At 46.3% G+C, this 18,481-nt stretch overlaps 3 protein-coding genes across 5 annotated transcripts; 1 reads left to right on the top strand and 2 right to left on the bottom strand.

The window, feature by feature from the left end:
* Positions 1–1,590: 1,590 nt before the first annotated feature.
* RPUSD2 (RNA pseudouridine synthase domain containing 2) lies at positions 1,591–5,956 on the bottom strand. Its single transcript, XM_084287368.1, has 3 exons — positions 5,447–5,956; positions 5,013–5,309; positions 1,591–4,227 (listed from the first exon to the last, which is right to left on the bottom strand). The coding sequence occupies exons 1-3, from the start codon at positions 5,816–5,818 to the stop codon at positions 3,436–3,438; spliced, it is 1,461 nt and encodes a 486-aa protein (XP_084143494.1). The 5' UTR covers positions 5,819–5,956; the 3' UTR covers positions 1,591–3,435.
* Positions 5,957–6,169: 213 nt separating this feature from the next.
* LOC311210560 (protein-L-isoaspartate(D-aspartate) O-methyltransferase-like) lies at positions 6,170–11,853 on the bottom strand (the record flags this gene model as incomplete). Of its 3 annotated transcripts, none has more annotated exons than XM_084288548.1 (9): positions 11,740–11,853; positions 10,608–10,733; positions 9,606–9,710; positions 9,006–9,037; positions 8,383–8,487; positions 8,023–8,143; positions 7,253–7,338; positions 6,845–7,014; positions 6,170–6,535 (listed from the first exon to the last, which is right to left on the bottom strand). In XM_084288548.1, exons 2-9 carry the CDS (start codon positions 10,720–10,722, stop codon positions 6,523–6,525), a joined length of 747 nt encoding a protein of 248 aa, XP_084144674.1. In that variant the 5' UTR covers positions 10,723–10,733; positions 11,740–11,853. The 3 variants fall into 3 exon arrangements, with proteins under 3 accessions (XP_084144674.1, XP_084144672.1, XP_084144673.1); XM_084288546.1 differs by lacking the exon at positions 11,740–11,853 and adding an exon at positions 11,121–11,235 and having other exon boundaries at positions 6,171–6,535; XM_084288547.1 differs by lacking the exons at positions 6,170–6,535; positions 11,740–11,853 and adding an exon at positions 11,121–11,235 and having other exon boundaries at positions 6,841–7,014.
* Positions 11,777–16,940, top strand: CCDC32 (coiled-coil domain containing 32; the record flags this gene model as incomplete). The annotated part of the gene is made up of 3 exons (XM_084288550.1): positions 11,777–12,017; positions 13,960–14,116; positions 15,592–16,940. The coding sequence occupies 3 exons, from the start codon at positions 11,777–11,779 to the stop codon at positions 15,725–15,727; spliced, it is 534 nt and encodes a 177-aa protein (XP_084144676.1). The 3' UTR covers positions 15,728–16,940.
* Positions 16,941–18,481: the final 1,541 nt, after the last annotated feature.

The raw sequence follows: 18,481 nt of genomic DNA, 5'->3' as shown, positions 1-18,481 counted from the left end.
TGGCTCGGTCTCTGTGCGATCGCGTCGCCCTGTGTTCTTGAGACCAAAAAGAGGCAGGCGGGCGCCATCTCGCAGAGCGGGCGGTGGGCGGGAGGCGAGGCCGGGAGCAGGTGCTGCGGATTCTTATGGGCTGTGCGGGGAGTAGGGCTCTCGTGACGAGGTGGCCGAGTGGTTAAGGCGATGGACTGCTAATCCATTGTGCTCTGCACGCGTGGGTTCGAATCCCATCCTCGTCGGAAATTAGCTTTTCATTTTTTTTCCTCCTACCGCTCCCGTTTCTTTTTCCTTACTTATTTAAATTCTATTTTTAGAGCCTCGAGGGCTGCCAAGGCGCATATCGCCGCTCCGTGCCTCCCTCCCGCCGCCTGGGGCCGCCCAAGGAGGCCTGAGGGGAGGCAGCCACGTCCCCCAGGGCCCTGCAACCTCTGTACCCAAACACCACCAAACTGCTTCTTTTGACCCAAATTGTCTCCTTCAGGTTTGCCAAATTCCTGGTGGGAGCTTCAGGTAAATAAATTTTTGCAAAATCAGGGGCTGAGGGAGCTCCGGCCAGGTTGATCACAGTGCCTCACTGAAACCACATCCACGTTCGCTGACTTAGAGTGGGCTTTTCTTGTAGTTACCAAGATTTTAGAAGTGTAACAGATTACTAAGAGCTGCTCTGCGTGAAGAGTTAACTTTTAAAAATCTGGAATGAGAAGCTGATGAAACAAAATGCTCCCCCAAGACTTCGCTGCATGTTGAAGCCATAATTACTGCAATTAGCAGGAGCAGAAGGGGCCTCTCACATGTAATTTACTGGAACAGCTCCCAGAGCCCTCCAGGCTATGCTGCCCAGATTGAACTATGCTTAAATCCTGGTGGAAATCAGATTATACCAGATCCTATGCAGAGCATGGCCATACGGTAGCTCTTTATACACACAAGTGGCACCTGTAATGGACTGGTTAAAACACAGCTGGAAAAAGTGGAAGATGAGCTCCCTGGTCACATTTGGGCTAATTCTCAGGCTTAGGTGGGGATTTATCACATGCCATCGCTAGCAGAAACACTTTTCTCTGAAGCAATCCAGCAGATGTTTTATCTTGTGCATGTTTTTAGCAGGTATCAGCAGCAGACACCCAGTGGCTGCACAGTGTGAAACCACCACCTCGGACTCAAACCAAAACTTGATGCCATCGCTGGTAAGCTCCTTGAGAAACCAGCCTTGAAGGGTCATTGCCCAAAGTGTCTTGAAAAGACAAGTCATGGCATTTCTTGACCAGTAAGGTTTGATAACTAAAATATATTAACTTACAGCCATAAGGGATAGCCAGAAAAAGCGAAACACAGCAGTGAGCAGCAGTTCCGCATTTGGCCATTTGGTCTCCATCTATTGACACAAATCAGTAAAATTTCTTTCAGGTGCTTTTTTCTTGCAAAAAACAAAAACAAACAAGCAAACAAACAAAGACAATATAAGCTGGGTCATGTCAGTCTCAGTTAAAGCTCAGCTGCCCCTAAATCCACCATTTTTCCCCTGTCTAAAGCTAGAAACAGTAGCATATATTCTTACTTTGAAGGCACCGGATTTTCATTTACATAGTTAGATAAAATATATATATTTCAGTGTATGAAAAAAATAGATGACACAGGGGAGATTTTACCTCCTTTGTTTAACAAGCTGCCTGCAGCTAAATACTAGACCAGGCCTTATTACATGATGGCAGGAAAAAAAAATATAAAAATGTGTGGTTACATTAGAATCACGAGAGACCCTTAGCAGGATGTGGAAGAGCAAAGCTCAAGCCTGAATGAACTCTTACAGAAACATTCAACAACAGCTAGATGTACAGGAGAGGAAAGAAAAAATCATTTGGCTACTTTAGGCTATTGGATCCTGATCACACCTGTGGGTATCAACAAGTGATTTTAGGAGCCTTGCCAAGGAGGGGGTGGTGTTCCTGTTGGCTTGGCAAACCTTAGTTGTGGAGCACATGTTGTCCCCAGCACCCCACTCAAGAATACCTCATGAAGCAGGGGTTTCTCCCATAACCTGTGCATCTTGGTGGGTTGAGAGAATGTAAAGCTCAGCATGACAAGGAAAAAACATCCAGTACTGGACCACACTCCAGCAAGGCTGGTGCCATGCTTACTGAACAGTATCAGGTCTCCTGGATTCCTTTCCTCACCTCAAAAAAAGGTTTCTATAGCATTTTAGAAGTGTTGAACCCTATGCATGCATCCTATGTAGGTGGGTGCAGAGGATCCTGAAATAACATGGCTCTTCCCAGGAAAGGTTTTGATTGTGTGCAGCTGGTCATTACCACTGAGGTTGTGTAAGACAGACAAAAAAAGAACCTAATACAATGATTGTAATAAACCTCTTAGAGGCTGTATAAACATTGATGAAAATAAGAACTATAGTGATATTTATCATCCTGAAAACATTACTATAAAATGCATTACGAAAAGCTTCTCGTTTGCTTATATTCTTTTTTTTCTTTAAGGCCAATTGTCACCTTGAAGCACACATGAAGCAATGTTAAAAACAAATACCATTCAGAAACAACTTGACCATGGTAAGGTAAAAACGAAGTGAAAGGTGGTAGACTGGTCTCTACCTTGCATTTTTGTTCAAGTATGGAGATGTTTTCATTTGAGGCATAAAGATTAGAAATCAACAGGTTCTCAGAGAAGATTACGTGTTTTTTTTAGAAAGCAGATGTGTCACAGGGCAGATAACGAGACACTCTGCTAAATCAAGTCTCCTCATAAATCTCATAAGGATAAAACCTTGGGACTAGTACCTCCAGAAACAGGCCCAACGCACAGATCCATTCCTAGAGTTACTGATCTCAAATCAAGTAATTATGCGAAGGAATTCCAAAAGAGCAATTTCAAAGCAAGTCCACCTTGCTGACAAACAGTAAAGAAATCAGCTTCACAGTGCTCTGGTTTTACCTTATGGTATTCTCAGCGTTAACATTTTGGTTTTTAAAATCAGTCTGACAATAAAATCAAAGTACAAATAGTTTTCCTGTATGATGTGACATCCAGTATGTTGAACAACTTTCCAACAGCTCTCACCGTACAGTACAAGAACATTATACAGCAGGCCAAAAGAAAAACGAGTTGCTTAATTTAAGCATATGCACTAAGTTTTCTCTGTAGGTAATTGACAGCAGACCCGTAACACATTGAGATGTTTGTTGACCAGGTGTTCACTAAATGGCAATATAATTCTAGCACTGAACCCCCATGTTCCTGCCCACCTTTTATAGTGCCTGTCAGCAACCACAGCAATTAATTTGCCAGCCCCAACAATATGGGGGCTTCCCACCCCATTTCAAGTTATGAGCAGTTTCTTCACCTCAAGCACCCTGAAACCTTAGGTCTTTACAAGACACTTCTCCGGCCACACTAGAACAATGCCCTTAGATGTCATGCCCTCTGTCATTCCTCCCAGTCCTCCATGGCCCATTCAGGCATCTTGGAGCAATAGTCAAACTCTGCTCCCTTATAGCGCAAGGCGTGTAGGTACATCACCAGCTCCTTGGGAGATGGGTCCCGCCTTGAAATTTTACACTCCACGCATAAAGGGTCCTTCTCTTCTGAACAATTTTCTCCTGTTTGCCCAGTCTTGTTCTCGCATGAACCTAGTTCTGTAGTTTTTTCAAGTGTTTCCAGATTGGTATCAGGGTCCAGTGTACAAGCTGGTGTTTCATTTCTCTCAGGATCTTTTGTGCCCTCAGCAGGGCAGGAGTTCTCATTTGTAGGATCAGCCTGCACAGATTCTGTGCACTCGCTTGAATTACCAGAGTCTTGATTTTCTGCATTGGTGTTCAAGTCCTCTTCTGAAATCCCCAAGACATCCAGGCTCTGTTTGGAACGATGCTCCTCCACGAGCGCCTTAAGGAGTTCTTCATCTGTTTTACCAATCTTGCCACCTTTGCCCTTTTCAGGGCCCCAGGCTTCCATGTTATAGATGGGGTCGTTGACAATGGGATGTCCCAGGTACTGCAAGTGGACCCGGATCTGGTGTGTGCGGCCAGTACGCGGAAGACACTTGACGACGCTGGTCTTGCCGTTGTAACTGAGCCTCTGGAAGATGGTTTTGCAGGGTTTCCCTTTGGGATCCACACGGCACACCCCCACCTTGTATGAAACAACCAGTATGGGCTCCTCGCAGACCACTTCGTGTTCTGGGAACTCCCCCACCACACGACACACGTACTCTTTTTCCAGCTATGGGGAGAAAGAACAACTCTCAGAAGAGAAAGCTGTCTCGGGTCTGATTATGATTCAGTCTCACCCTAGTTACTCCTCTCTCAATCTCATCAATGAAATACATATTTTTCATTTTAGGTAATCTACTCTTAAAGGTTTTTTTTACAACTGAACTAGAAGAGAAAAAAAAAAGCAGCTTTTAAATCAAATTCCTCACATTCTAGCTTCCAACCAGTTGGGAATTCAAGAACATATGGGCCTGAACTGTCTTCCCCATATTAAGTTCAGGAGTTACCTCTCAGTGCTTTTTGCTGTGACACTCATTGCCTTGAAGCAAGTCCTGAAAGCTAGCACCCTACAGCTATAGCTCTGTTTGGACTGAAAACCAGTGGAAAAAAAACCAAAACTTCTAAAACTTAAAATGGAAAAAGTATTAGATGACTGATATGCTTCTGCTGATAAATAAAACTGCTCTCTAACTGATGGACCAGATGATCTTTAGAGGCCCCTTCCAACCCAAACCTTTCCATGACTGCACGCTCAATACCAGCCAATTTGCACAATCCCACAGGGCTGGAAACCCTTTTCAATACGATACTACCAAAATTGCTTACGGTTTTGCTCCATCTTTCTCTCTCGATGCCTTCCACACTTTACACCAACTAGGACACGAAGAAGACCACGAGCTGTCCTCGGAATTCGGTTCGTTTAGACCAGAAGTTTGACAGACTTTTTGCCTTAGCGTGTTCCAAGAAAATACCACACAAGAATCTCCCCAAAGTACTGCAGCCCTTAGCTCTCACCTGCCTCTCCCGAACCTGCTCGTCAATCCTCTTGGACACCTCCACTGTCTTGGCAAACATAAGCACTCCTGAGGTCATGCGATCGAGTCGATGAATCGTATGCAGCTCCTTAAGGTTGTGCTCTTTGCCGAGGATGAAGATGACGGTGTTGTGCCGAAACCTGCCGCAGGGATGCACCGGCAAGGAGGACGGTTTGTCCACGACCACCACCTCATCGTCCTCCGCCAGGATTTGGATCGGCTGGGCAGTGACCGGCGGCTCGTGGCGATGCACCGTGTTTCGGAGAAAATCATTATTCTGCCAGAAAAGCAAGCAATTAGGGTGCATTCTGCATAGGCACACCACCAGGCCAGGCATCTGGGGAGCTTGGGAAGGATGAAGGGAGGGAAGAAGGGATTAGGTGGCGATGGGAAGGAGGAGGGATTAGCACCCACCTTGAGCACGACGTCCAGGTCCCGCACGGGCTCCTCGTTGAGGCGCAGGCGGCCAGCACGGGCGGCGGCGCGGTAGAAGGTGAGGGGCTGGGCTCGGAACTCGGTGCTGAAGACGTGCAGGAGGCTGCGGCCGACCCAGCGCCCCTTGCAGTAGGTGCGGAAGTCGTAGTAGTAGGGCCGCACCTTGCGCAGCCCCCCCTCGAAGTAGTACGAGGTCTCGGCGAAGTGCACCGCGCTGAAGCTCACCCCCGCCTTCAGCTTCCGCGGCGGCGGCACGTAGCGCTCCCCGGCGGCCAGGCGGCGCTTCTTCGGGGCCGGGGCTGCCGCCTCCTCCTCCCCCGAAGCGCCGCTCTCCGGTCCCGGCTCCGCCATGCCCCGCCGGGGGAGGAGAAGCGGCCACTGCCCCCAGCCCCGCGCCGCCACCCGCAGCCACGCCGCACACAGCGCGCCGGCGCGCCGAGTGACGCCGCGCCGCGCAGCCAATCGCTGAAGGCGGCCGCCGGCGCGGGCCACGCCCCCTCAGCCCTTAACCACACCCCTTTCCCCCCTTAGCCACGCCCCTCCCCATTCACTCCATCACCCGTAACCACGCCCCCGCCCCATAAGGCCACGCCCCTTCATCCAGGCCTCGCCCCCCAGGTTTTCACACACACCCCCCCCCCCCCCCCCCCGCAATTCCCGGCGTTTTTACCCCAAAACCTCGGGGTTGCTGACGCAGGAAAGAAGAGACCGCGCTCGCGTACATGAGCTCGGGGCTCTGCGCCGGGAAGGGCGCCTTGTTTTGTCTCCAAGCGTTAGAGGGGCGCTGTTAGGGGGTGGCTGCGGGGAGCTGCGAGCCCTCCTGCCCCTGCGGCTCTCTGCAGGGGTCACCCGGGGCTGGGCTCGTCCGGATCAAAGCACCGCGGCCAGACCCGGCTCAGTCTCTTCTCCGTCCCTCGCTCTGCTGAAGCAGCGCTAGCCTTCCCCAGCACAGCTGCTGCCGGAGCTCCCGCTCCAAAAGCAAAGCCATGCAGGCCGGCCGAGTCCCGTCTGTCCATGAGCTTTCTGAGGTGAGCTTAGAGATATCCATCCCGCTCTCAGAATTCGTCCCTGAGGCAAAGAAAAAGCAGCGGTTACTGTCACGCATTTGCCTTCGGCTCAGTGAATTGACACAGCTGCCGTGTTTATGAATGCGCAGAGGCTCCAAAAAAAACAACACAAAAAAGGCTCAAGTCCTCAGTCTGCGATCCCTAGCTAATAGCAAACGCATCCTACTGCCCTGATGTGCCTATTAGTTAGCCTCTTCCTTCTGTCCTTTCAGAACAGCAGCTGCTAGGAATCCAGGGATCTGTCAGCAAAGCCAGCACTCAAGGAGAGCAAGCCCACGGGGTGGAGAGGAGAAACGCTGCGAGTGTTTACCGAGGCCACTGCTTTTCCTTATCCGTCAGAGGAACATAGATCACGCCCATCAGCTGGGTTTCGATGATCTCCCCGTCGCTGGTTTTGTCGTATTGCATCAGGACTTGGTTCGCACCCTCGGGACCCACGGGCAGTATGAGCCGACCTCCTGGCTTCAGTTCATTCAGCAGCTGGCAATCGGAGAGATTGGAATCAGCAGAGCCAAAAAGAGACAACAGAAGCCAGCCAAGCTGTGAAGGTCACAACATCTTGAAAAACACAAGCTTGCCAGCTCCATACAAACAGAAAAAAAAAAGGGGGAGGTTCCCATGGTTCCCTAATTATTAATTCCCTAATTATTACAGTTTTAATCACAGCTACTGCTGAAGGCAGCCAACAGCAACTGACATCCCGCACAACCACTCTTACCTCCTTTGGTACTGTCGGTGCTGCTGCCCCAACATGAATGGCATCGTAAGGAGCCTCCTCGGGGTATCCCTGCCTGCCATCTCCAACTGCAGGAGGGAAAAGCAAGCAGAAAAGACTTGTTCAGACAACAGTTCCATGCAAAAATAATTCTCCATATATTCTTTCAATTGAAATTTCAAGGAGGAAAACTTTGTAGCAAGACTGTGATAGCAACGTGAATTCCCACATCAGAGCACTGACCTGTCTGCTAGAAATGTAGCATTTGTTTACATTTTAAGAATGGGGAGATATTTCTGGAATTGAACCATGCTGGAAAATGGAACAACCAAAGGCAGGAGGGCCTTTATGTAATACAGTAGCTTTGTGCAGTCTTGAGGTTCTGGATACAGAATGAGCTGATACAAGCTAACAACAACAAAAAAGGAAAAAAAGCAAAATAAAAAAAAGCGTGTGTAAACTCATTCAAATAAACTAAAACTCAGATGTGGTACAATCCCTCTCCTCTGAAGAACACCTCTTACTGAATGTGTAGGGACTACACAATCAGATGTGAGGTGTGTGCTCGACTGCCTGCAGCATTAAAAGCTGCTTACGCACACAGTAGCGTTCAAGTCAGTGTTAAACTGCACTTAGCCAGCGATTTCTAGCAACAGCATGGAAAGCATAAGCACAGCTTGGAGCCACTGTTTTGAGAAGCAGAGCTTTGCAGACAGCCAGAGCTAATGACTGCTCACAGGAGGGGTCAAGCATCAGGGTCCCAGAGAGCTCACCCACAAGTTTTACACGGCCAGAGCTGAGCAAAGTTGGATCGTCTTCTTGGACGTTTCTGATGGATTCATTCACCAGCTCTCTAATGTGTTCTACACCCACGGCTTTCCCTGTTGGGCCCATCTACAAAGGAAAGAGCAGACAAACATCTATCTACCTCCTGCATGCACAGAGATGCAGAAAGACTCTGTACATCCTGTAGGTACAGAGGTGCATTTTATAGAACAAGGTAGTGTGGGGGCTGGAGAATTTCTAGGAAGAAACTTAAGAGCAGAGTGTCTGGACAAGGAGGTGCAGATACTGTGCCACTTTGGTTTTAAGGCTGAGCAGTTCCAGTTAGGTTAGCTATCCCGTGAGCTTACCATCCTGGCAAAGCAAGCTGTAAGGTACCCGCTCCCAGATCCGACGTCCAGTGCTTTTGCACCTTCCACAAGCTGATCCTTCAACAACTCCAGTGCATGGGCATGCTGTGCGGGTACAAATACAAGAGAGTGTGAAACATCCCATTTTACTTTCCTCCTCCTGCAACTTTTTCTTGTTCCAAGCACTTTGTGCTCTGATTTAAACACAGCACACTGGGCGTTTTGTCTGACATGTTCAGAGCGAGTCGTGTCAGATCTGGAACGTCTCTTTGCAGAACAGCAGTTACAAAGAGGTTCAGTCAATATGCAAAGGAGCAGGAAGAAAAATATCGTGCAAAAATGATTATTTTTATGACAATATTAATGGTTCCATATAATTCCAGTTACACGGTAATAATTCCAGTTACACAGAATTTCTACCTGAGCATGCTTTTAAATGAACTTAAAAAAAAAAAAAAAAAAAAGAAAAGTTTCGGCATCTAAAGAAGCAAGCACGATAATCGTGTCTGCAGGATCTGTTTCACCTTCCTACTTTAGTATTTAAGTAAAATTTAAAAAGGCAAGGGATGGGGGACATGAGCAATTTATTGCGTGGCTGTTAAAAATAATTAAGAATATCTCACCATATGTGGTGCACTGATTGTAGCCTTGTATCCTAAAAGGAAGCCAGTGACAAGAGTTACATGATAAAGAAATGATGGTGATAAGATCCAATTAATTATCAAAATCTTCACTGTGAACAGTTCTTTAATCTCCCTCCCCATTCCCTAAAATACAAAAAGACTCTTCTTTTGCCCCACTAAAGCATTCAACTGACTTATAGTCAACTCCTGAAGGATTAATAAGACGACCAAGGTAGCCTTAGTACTTCAGTTCCCAACTGCTCTAATCTCCACCCCCCAGCTCATTCATCAAAATGCTGTGCAGCTATCACAGGCTGTGTTTGTTTCCCTTCCACAAGCTGAACTCAGAACGATCAATGCAAGTTCTGACTGTGGAAAATATATATTGTTCTATTGTTCTATTTCCTCTGGATCCCACAAGCTGAAATATGGATGAGGATTGCTCTACCTGGCCTGTCTATAAACTCTGCTACTGTTTTGGTGAGAGCACTTCTAGCATTAAGAACTCCGACCTGCTATGCCACCTCATGCCCCTCTGTCACTGTGGCTAGCATACTCAAAATGAACACCGTAAAAACGGTGATACTTTGAGTTACTCACCAATAGATTGAGGAGAATCCATGTATGGGAAATATTTGATGTAGTGTCCTCTGTCAGTAGCCAGTAACACATCGAAGACCCGCTGGGATTTAATTATTCCTTTTTCTGGGAGATGGAGGAAAAGAGACAGAGAAAGGACTTAAATCCTCAGTGTGGAAGCAAGAAGGTATTTGGAAGGAGGCAATACAGCTCTGGGAGTTAGCAGCAGAACTGGAAGAAGAATCCTTACTAAGCTATTTGAGAATTGACAAAAACAAACAAACAAACAAACAAACAAACAAACAAAAAAACCACACAGAGAAAACCCTGCAGATGAAATTTCGTACATCTTTTTCAGGTTTTGCTGCACTGGATGAAATCACAATATGGTCACACCGTCAGCCCAGTCTCTCTCAGAGGACTGTTAGTTATAACTACAGCATGCCTGGGAGTGTTAAATATAGTAAACAAGTCACACTTTCACTCCTGAAGGTGGAGACTCTGGTTCAGATTTAATGACTATAGAAACATTCACCATTCCTTTGCACCGCAGGGAAAATCAGCATGGCTTTAGCAGCTGAGGAAATTCAAAGCTATTTTTACTTGTGTTCCAGATGCTGCCCGGCGCAGGGCAGCACCACCACGCGTGACTCCAACCCCAGGGCACACCCCTGGAGGTGAAACCTTGCCAAAAAGCTGAGCATCTGCCGGCTCTGAGCAATGCTGCTCCATGCAGTGTTTTAAAAGGTGTCACGCGTTTACCCCGTGAGAGGAATGGCAGGCAGGCTGTGGGGATAGATAGCCTTTCAGGCTACTTCTGGCACAACCTCTCATTTCCAATTATAACTAGGACGACTTCAGATTGCGACGCTGGGAAATTTCGGCCGTCTACTCTACCGTTTCGGGACAACCGGCGTTGCATTGGGTCACTGCAGGACACCAAAAACCTTAACCCTGAAGCACCGGAGGCTCCGAGGGACAGCTCAAAGCAGCCAGGGGCCTGCGTACAGCCTCGTTACTCACTGTAGAGGTTGTTGACCAGCTCGGGGTGCGTCTTTCCGCTGGAAGTCCAGGCCATCGTCCTGGCGAGGAGCAGTCCCATGAGTGTCAGCGTGGCGCAGGGCAGCAGGAGACTCATCCCACGGACACCTGCCAGGGGAAAGGGGACGGGATCGCCGATGGGCACGCCCAACCCCGAGCCTTTTTTGGGTTAAAAACGAAATAATCGACACTGGGCGCTGCTCGAAGGTGGCAGAGCGCACTACACAGGGCACCACCAGCACTGGTGCATGGACACCTTGGTTATCGGTAAGCGCCGTGCCATAATTACCGGCTTTTTGTGCTTAAAGGCAAGAACCATGACGTAATTAACTTAATAATTAGGGCTTTTTGCGCTTAAAATTGCAAATTACCCCGCACAGCCCTCCAAAACCCAACGACTAGGCGTCGTCCACGGGTCCTGGGGACACCGGTTAACGGTCCCGGCCCCATACCGGGCCTCGGCCCCTGTCCCTATACCGGTCCCTGTCCCCATACCTGTCCCGGTCCCGTCCCCGCGGCCGCCCGTTGCCAGGTGTCGCGCCCCGCTCGCCTACGCCGCTCAACAAACCTTCCGCCCTTTCCCAAGATGGCTGCGCAGCGGCGTCACTCTCCCTCCCGTCTTCCCGCCCATCTTCCCGCCTTCTCTGAGGGATGGACTAATGGGCGCCCTCTCCCCACCCAAAGCGGCGCGGTGATTGGTCAGCCTACACGTCAATCTTCGCTCGGTCTGAAGCCGTCGCTATTTTGCCGTGTTGACGGTCCGAGCGGCGGTGGCCGAGCCAGGTTTGGGGGCGAGAGGCGGCGCGGCCCCGCTGTGCCCGGGGAGGGGGAGGGCTGCCGAGCTGGGGAGGGCAGCCGTGACAGGGGCTGGAGGGGCGCGGGGCCTGCAGGGGCCGGGTCGGTGGGCAGCCGGGGCCCCGCGGCCTGCTGCTGTGAGGGGTCCCTCAGGGCGCGGCTGTAACCGATAGCCCCGGAGTGGGTCACCCCCGTGCTGCGAAAAATCCCCTAAAAGTGCCCTAAAGGTGCTCTAAGAACACCTAAAGGTGCCCTAAAGGCCCCTCTGAGGTGTCTCGAGCAGAGGGCAGCGGGTGTGGAGGTCCCGTGTCACGCTCACCGCGCGCCCTTTCTCCCCCTTCTCTCAGTTCTTCGCCATGAGGATGATCGAGAGCGCTGATGCCACCGTCGCCAGGTCCAGCGAAGACCTCTGGGCTGAAATCTGCTCCTGTCTGCCCCGGCCAGAGCTTCAGGACGACAGTGAGGCGTTCACAGACTCCTTCACGGATCTGTACGCCGACGGGGGAAGTCAGAGCAACATGTCCGGAGGCTCTTCCCAAACAAACCTCAAGCCCTGGGCTCCCCTGAATGATTCAGAGGTATATTTGGCATCCCTCGGTGAGTGTCTGGTCAGGTGTTGGTTCCTCCATGTGCTTAGATGCCTGCTGATAACTATGGCACTGTTAATGAGGCCAGGGTGACAGTGCTTACACCTCTGGTTGGAAAAATGTCTTGCACATACTCAGTAGTTTGTCCAACTCAGTTAATGCAAGTGACAATGAGAAGCACAACTGTAGCTTCTTCAGCTATTCCATGGGAAGAAACCCTCTATCAGGTATAAACCGAAGAATTTATGCTCTTCCTGCAAAATAAATGGAATAGGGATACTGCTGTTTCTTTCTCTGGGCAGCACGTAGTCCTACTGTAGTTGACTGAGGGAGGGGAAATGTGGTTTGAACTCACTATAGCGCCTTTGTGTTTCTGTGTCACCATCATTTGTTTCATTATTTCACAGAGTCTCAGGAGACGCAACTGAGTGCAAAGAAAAAAGTGAGATTTCTGTGACCTCTTTTCTGGCTGGGGAGGTAGGGAGGCAGATATAGGAAAGAAAGCTCTGATGTTTTCCCAAATAAAACCTGCTAAAATCTGTATTTTAAAGTGACAGATCATGCAGTTAACCTCAGTGTGATTAGTTAATTCCTTCATAATCTATAAAACATTCCTTTCTGTGGAGTTATTTTTATTTGGGTCAGTTTGTAATCTGGTTTGCAGTGTAGCCGCACGGTCATATTGGCTTGCAAAGGAGGTTGCATGCAGGAAGAGACCAAGAGGAATGGGGACAGGGTTGCAGAAGTGTTTTTTTTTTTTTTTAAGCTTTTATTTCTGCCAGAGCCTCCATTTTGACTTTGTTACTGTTTCAGACTGTTGTTTCACAGTACACTAAGTAGAGCTCTTGGTATCTGATCAAAGGTGCCATAGCAACAAGCCACAAATTGCTCTTCCATTATTAATTGCTGCTACAGTTCCAATTTGCTCAGAAAATGCTAATGGATTAATTTTCACAAGCAGGCTTCATACTAGATCTGGATCTGTTTTCTCAGAGTCAGGATGAAAGCATAAAGCTAGCACAAAGTTTGTCTTGTGCATTCTAGCTAAGTCAACAGAAGTATAAACTTGTACTGGGTTTGTACGTGGCCAGGATTAATAATTGAGTCATCATAGGATCAGCCTATCAGTACATTTGGCCAGTTATGGTATTTCAAGTCTTAATAATTGCTCAGGCCAGACACTTTCAGTGACAACCAAATTCTGTGACATAAGACAAACTCAAAAAAGAGTAACAAGTGGGCCACCATGTCTTGAACTAGTGCAGTTCAAATGACAATCATAGACTTTTCAATTAAAAAATAAATGCGCAAGCATAAGTTGATTCCTGACCCAATTTAAGAAGGAATCCATTATAAAGGGATTTTGTGACTGGAGGAACTCCATGAAATTTGCTTCCTTGCAGCTTTGTGTACTGTAGTTGGGTTACCCTGCATCTGGTAAAAACATTTTCACTAGCCTTTGACTGAAAAACTTAAAACATTACATTCTGTTCTGAGATATCCAACTGATAATACTGCTGCACTCTCTGTATTCCACCATCCCTGGTCTCAGTTTGAGCATTATTTGCATTTCACATTGCAATTAGTGTGATTTATATTCCATGCCAATTTGCATAGAAAGCGTGGAGACTTAATGCCTCCAAGATCTGTACCTTCTGTGTGAAGGTTTCATTGAAATTGAACAGTAAGCGCAAAAGTTATTAAAACACAAAAACGGGCAGAGTTGACTGATTGCATACACACCTTATTTCCTTCTGAAATGTCACTCCAAATTACAAATGCACACACAAATGAAATGCTGTCATGCAGACTTCAAATAAAAGAAAAAGTTACTTTTTAAAATATTAAGTCTTGCAATGTTAATTTAACCTTTTTAATATCAAAGTGTAGACACTTTTTTCTTTCCCCTGAGAAAATTGTAATAAAGACCCCCTCCCCTTTTGCCTCTTCAGAGAGAAGACTGATGAGAATAAAAGGTTTGTCTCAAGAGGTGACCTCCAAGGACATGCTGCGTACTCTTTCCCAAGCTAAGAAAGAATGCTGGGACAGGTTCCTGCAGGAGAAGTTTGAGTCTGAATTTTACATAGAGGGACACGAATCTGATGAGAGGTAATAAGCAGGTCAAAGAGATGGATTACCACTTAAGGCATAATCCTCTATGTTGGCAAATAAACTAGACTTTATTTCTTAAAATGTAAAATACGGGTTTGTCAGGACTTGTGAGGGGGCATTGTGACAGAAAAGGTCTCACTGCAGTTTGTCAAGACTCACAAGCATCTGAACAACTTTAATAATGACCATTTCACAGAATCACAGAATGATTGAGGTTCAAGGGGACCTTTGGACATTATCTGGTCCAATCCTCCCCACCAAACAGACTTGTATCACACTAGAGGGAAACACACAGGTGGGTTGAACTTTCAAACTGATTTTTGCATCCCTTGGACTGGGGTGACCTAGAGTGGAAAGAACAGGAATCTATTTGGCAACTACCTTTGTCACATTTTGGGTAGGGAGGGAATGTCTAATACATCTCAAATTGCTTTTTTTAAGGCTTGACTTTTAACAGTGAAGTCCAGACCATTCCCTGCATCTTTGTCAGGGCCCAGTTAAGTACTGCTTCAGAGACAAGTGGAATTTGAAGTTCTTTCCAGGGTTGGTACCAGCCCTGAGATTAGATTTCCCGAGTGGCTCTCAGTTCAGTGCCTGCCTTACAATGCTTCTGCTCTCTCACCCGTTGCCCTTTTACAGATGATGTGTGAATTAAGATGAGAGTCTTTTTCTTTAGTAAGCTCACACTCCCAATCACTTATAATGCTCTCCATATTTCTCTTTTCTGAGATGACATTTTTCATAATTGCTTCTAACTGAAAAGAAGATTATCTTTCTCCCTTGAAGAAAATCTACTTCAGCTAGTTTTGGAGTTCAATTATGACAAATAATCCATGTTTATGTGTAGGTTTTAGATTCTTTGACCAGTTAACTTGAATGTGACATTTAAAAAGCGAGTTGCTCTAGGCATAGATGTTCTTCCCACTGTGTTTTTAAAGGCTGAGGATGTTATCCATGAAAATACTGTCCTCACCAGAATTTGACTGAATGAAGTTAGAGGTTACCCCTGAATGGTACCAAATTACTTGATTCTCATCCAGCAATGTAATTAAACCAGCCTTAACTTTTAAGCACACAAATCATCTCACGGACACTACCAAGTAAAACTCTGCTCTTGTAAAAGAACAAGGACAAGTTAATTTTCCAGTGCAAGGACTAAATGGCATGTATCACGCTTGCTGGAGGATGAGCATACAGATGCACATTTTAGAATTAAAATAAACTTGAGTCAGTATTTAAACAAGATGGGGTAAAACTATTCTGGTCAGACCAGCTATTTTGAGATAGGCTGTGAGAGAGTAAGTGTGTATTTACGTGCATCTACAGTACCCATAGCATTAGAGTTCTAGGATGTAGACATACTTTTTGCAACCTCTCCCTGCCTTTCTGGTGTTAGTGGGGCTAACAGATCTTTTCATACCTTCCTGTGAAATTGCTCTCTTATGTTTCACTCTGTCTTTGCTTTCCCTCAGCACGCTAGAGCATCTAAAGCGCTGGCTACAACCTGATAAAGTGGCAATCAATACTGAAGAAGTACAGTACCTCATCCCTCCAGAATCACAGGCAGAGAAGCAGGAGACCGAAGAACCTCCAGCTGCTGAGCAGTGAGATACAAGCCATGCCTCTCATCCAAACCCCAACGAGGCTGTGTGCAGGAACAGTAATAAATAACCCAAGTGGGGGAGGGAGGCATAAGCACATATTGTCAGTCATTTAAAAAAATGAAAGAAAGCAAAGACAACAACAAAACTGCTCTGGACCTCCAGAGATATTGACTGGCATTCGTTGTAACAGTGAAACAGCATACACTGAACTGAAATGCTACTTCAATCTAGTCCCAACCTGTAGCAACCTAATCATTCCAGCATGAATGTGAATTGTCTGTAGCTCGTCAGGAGGTACGCTGAACAAAAGAAAGAGCAGTTGTTCAGAAGCATCAGAAAACATAATGGTCTAGAATAGAACAGATAAACCACTGAATCAATTACTTTTCCTGTCTTGTACCTCTTTGATCACTAAATTGGGTATTCTTTTCTTGCAAAGTCCACTGTGTTTTCTATTGAACTTCACTGTTTATGATTGAGCTGGCCCTGAGCTGTGCCTGGAGGAGGACAGATACTGTTCACCTACCTGAACTTTGAGTCCTAAAGCAAACTGTCACTGCAGTCGTTAAATTGATGATAATATTGAGATTGTAGCAACAGGAGACTACTTAACACTCCTGTCCTTGTAATGTTCCTTCCTAGAATATCCCACTGTATTGGCCATCCAAACTCTGATACAGAATGGGCTGGAGAGGGAGTATTTTTATTATTGGTCATGTTGTATCTGTTTCTCTCATCAACTTCAGCCCCTCCAGGAGAGGGTCAGATGAGTTCCTACATCAGGAAAGCAAGTATGATAACCAAGGAGGCTACAAATAACTTGTTTTCATCACAAACTAGCACAGAATTATTTGACTTTATATTCCAGTATGTATATTATATATATATTCTTCATCCTGTTTCCTCTACAGAGGGTTGTTTCCCATTATTAAGCAAAGAATCAGCAATTGTGTACTTGTATAAGACTAATGCTTCTGTGAGCTGTGCTTTCTGTCTTAGCATTGACACTAAAGGTCGATAGAGGGAAGCAGTGTACATCTTCTGTCAGATGAAGCTCTTTAGACAGAAATTGCAGGGGTAGTTTTAGCAGCGTATGCACACTAGCTTGTTCATTATGTATCTATGAAAATACATTTTTAAAAGGAGCTCCTTGATACCACCTTCATTGTTTCCTGTCACTGTACAATTATAAATGGTGCTATTGTTTCATCCCCTGACAGATGTTATTCTGTTGCTGCTTCTTCAGTGTCGTGACTTGGTGTTTGCCCACACAATCAGCCTTACCCATGTAACCACCCACCCCAGCCTTGCCATTTACGAAAGAAGTCACACTCAGGGGTCTCAGTTAGAACAAACACTGAGGTTTGAGAAATATGGTGAATCACCTGAATGTTGGTGATACAGGACCTACAAAGCTCTGGCAGTGTTGAAAAGGGTCTCTTTGTCATCTTTTAAATGTCCCTATTAATTTATCTCTAAAAATAAGTCTGCTATGCTGTACAGTCAGATAATGTGCTGTAAATACTCTCACCTGTGCTGTCAAGCTGTAATGAAGATGCTTTTGAGTATTTATCAGAAATAGTATGTACAAAGAGAAAAATGCAGTTTCTTTTTCTGTTCCCAGGCTATTTTACAGTCAATACCCTTCCTTCTTGTGATTAACAGTGACTGTGAAGATGCTTTATATCATCTTGTCTATTCCCATTAAAGCCTTCTGAGCAAGAAATGTATTCAAAATAACTGTACTGAAACATTTAAAGTCTCAGGTCCCCATAATCTAGCTCTTCATTTAGAGAAAGCAGTACTCAACATTTTAAATAGAAGTAGCTCAGAAGCTCACGAAAAGGGCTTGGGGAAAAATTGTCCAAACCCAGAATTAGCTGAGCACTTCAGATTTGCATTGATACTCCAGCGAGACATGCACAGGTCCTTTGCTGCTTAGTTACATTTATCTGTTCTTCACATACAGAAGAATGAGGAAGGCCATCTGCCTCAATTTGTCCAAAATACCAGCTACTCTGAGTGGCATTTTGCAGAGCAGAATCTGCTTGAATGTAGCAGGGAAGACCAGCTATTTCCAACCCTTTGCATTTGTAAAGCGTGCTCTTCCAGGATGGCCTGGAACAAGGCCTGTTGCCCCAAACTGAGAACAAGTCCTGAAAACTTTAAATCAGATCCAGGGACTTAAGTAAAACAAACAAAACGAACTCAGAATAAATCAGTATCAAGCAGAATGGATGCCAGAAAGTCAAACAAATGCCTTGTGATGGAGGAGGAGACGAGAACTAGCGTTGGTTGTTTCAGTGATAACTGAAGAGATCTTTGTCTGTGAGGCATGTTCCTCTGTCAGTCCCCTCCCTGAGCAGCACCAACTGTGTTGTCAGAGTTTGTTGGCTTCCAGCGGTGTAATACCAGCTCCACCTACTGGCTTTGGCATGGCCAAGAAAGCCGAATGAGTGCAGGACTGGTGTTTTTGCTGTGTTGTGATGCTGGACACAGGTCAGGAAGAAACACCAGTTTTCCATTTGTGGCTCTTGATTGGTAATGTCAGCACAAGACAGTAAATTAGGTCCTGAAGCATTGCAGCATATTCTTTTCAGGAGAGAGTTAGACCTGCCAAAGCCTAACTGCTTATAGATTGGCATTTAATTGGAGACCGCATCCCAATCAAGCAATGGATCCAGACCCAGCAATTGGCAGCTTGCTCTGAAGGCTGTCTGACTCGGTCTAACTCAATTGGTGTGTAAACAGCAGGACT

Source organism: Netta rufina, assembly GCF_964035555.1.
Source record: "Netta rufina genome assembly, chromosome: 5".
Taxonomy (NCBI): Eukaryota; Metazoa; Chordata; class Aves; order Anseriformes; family Anatidae; genus Netta; species Netta rufina.
This window is presented reverse-complemented; position numbering and strand designations above follow the sequence as displayed.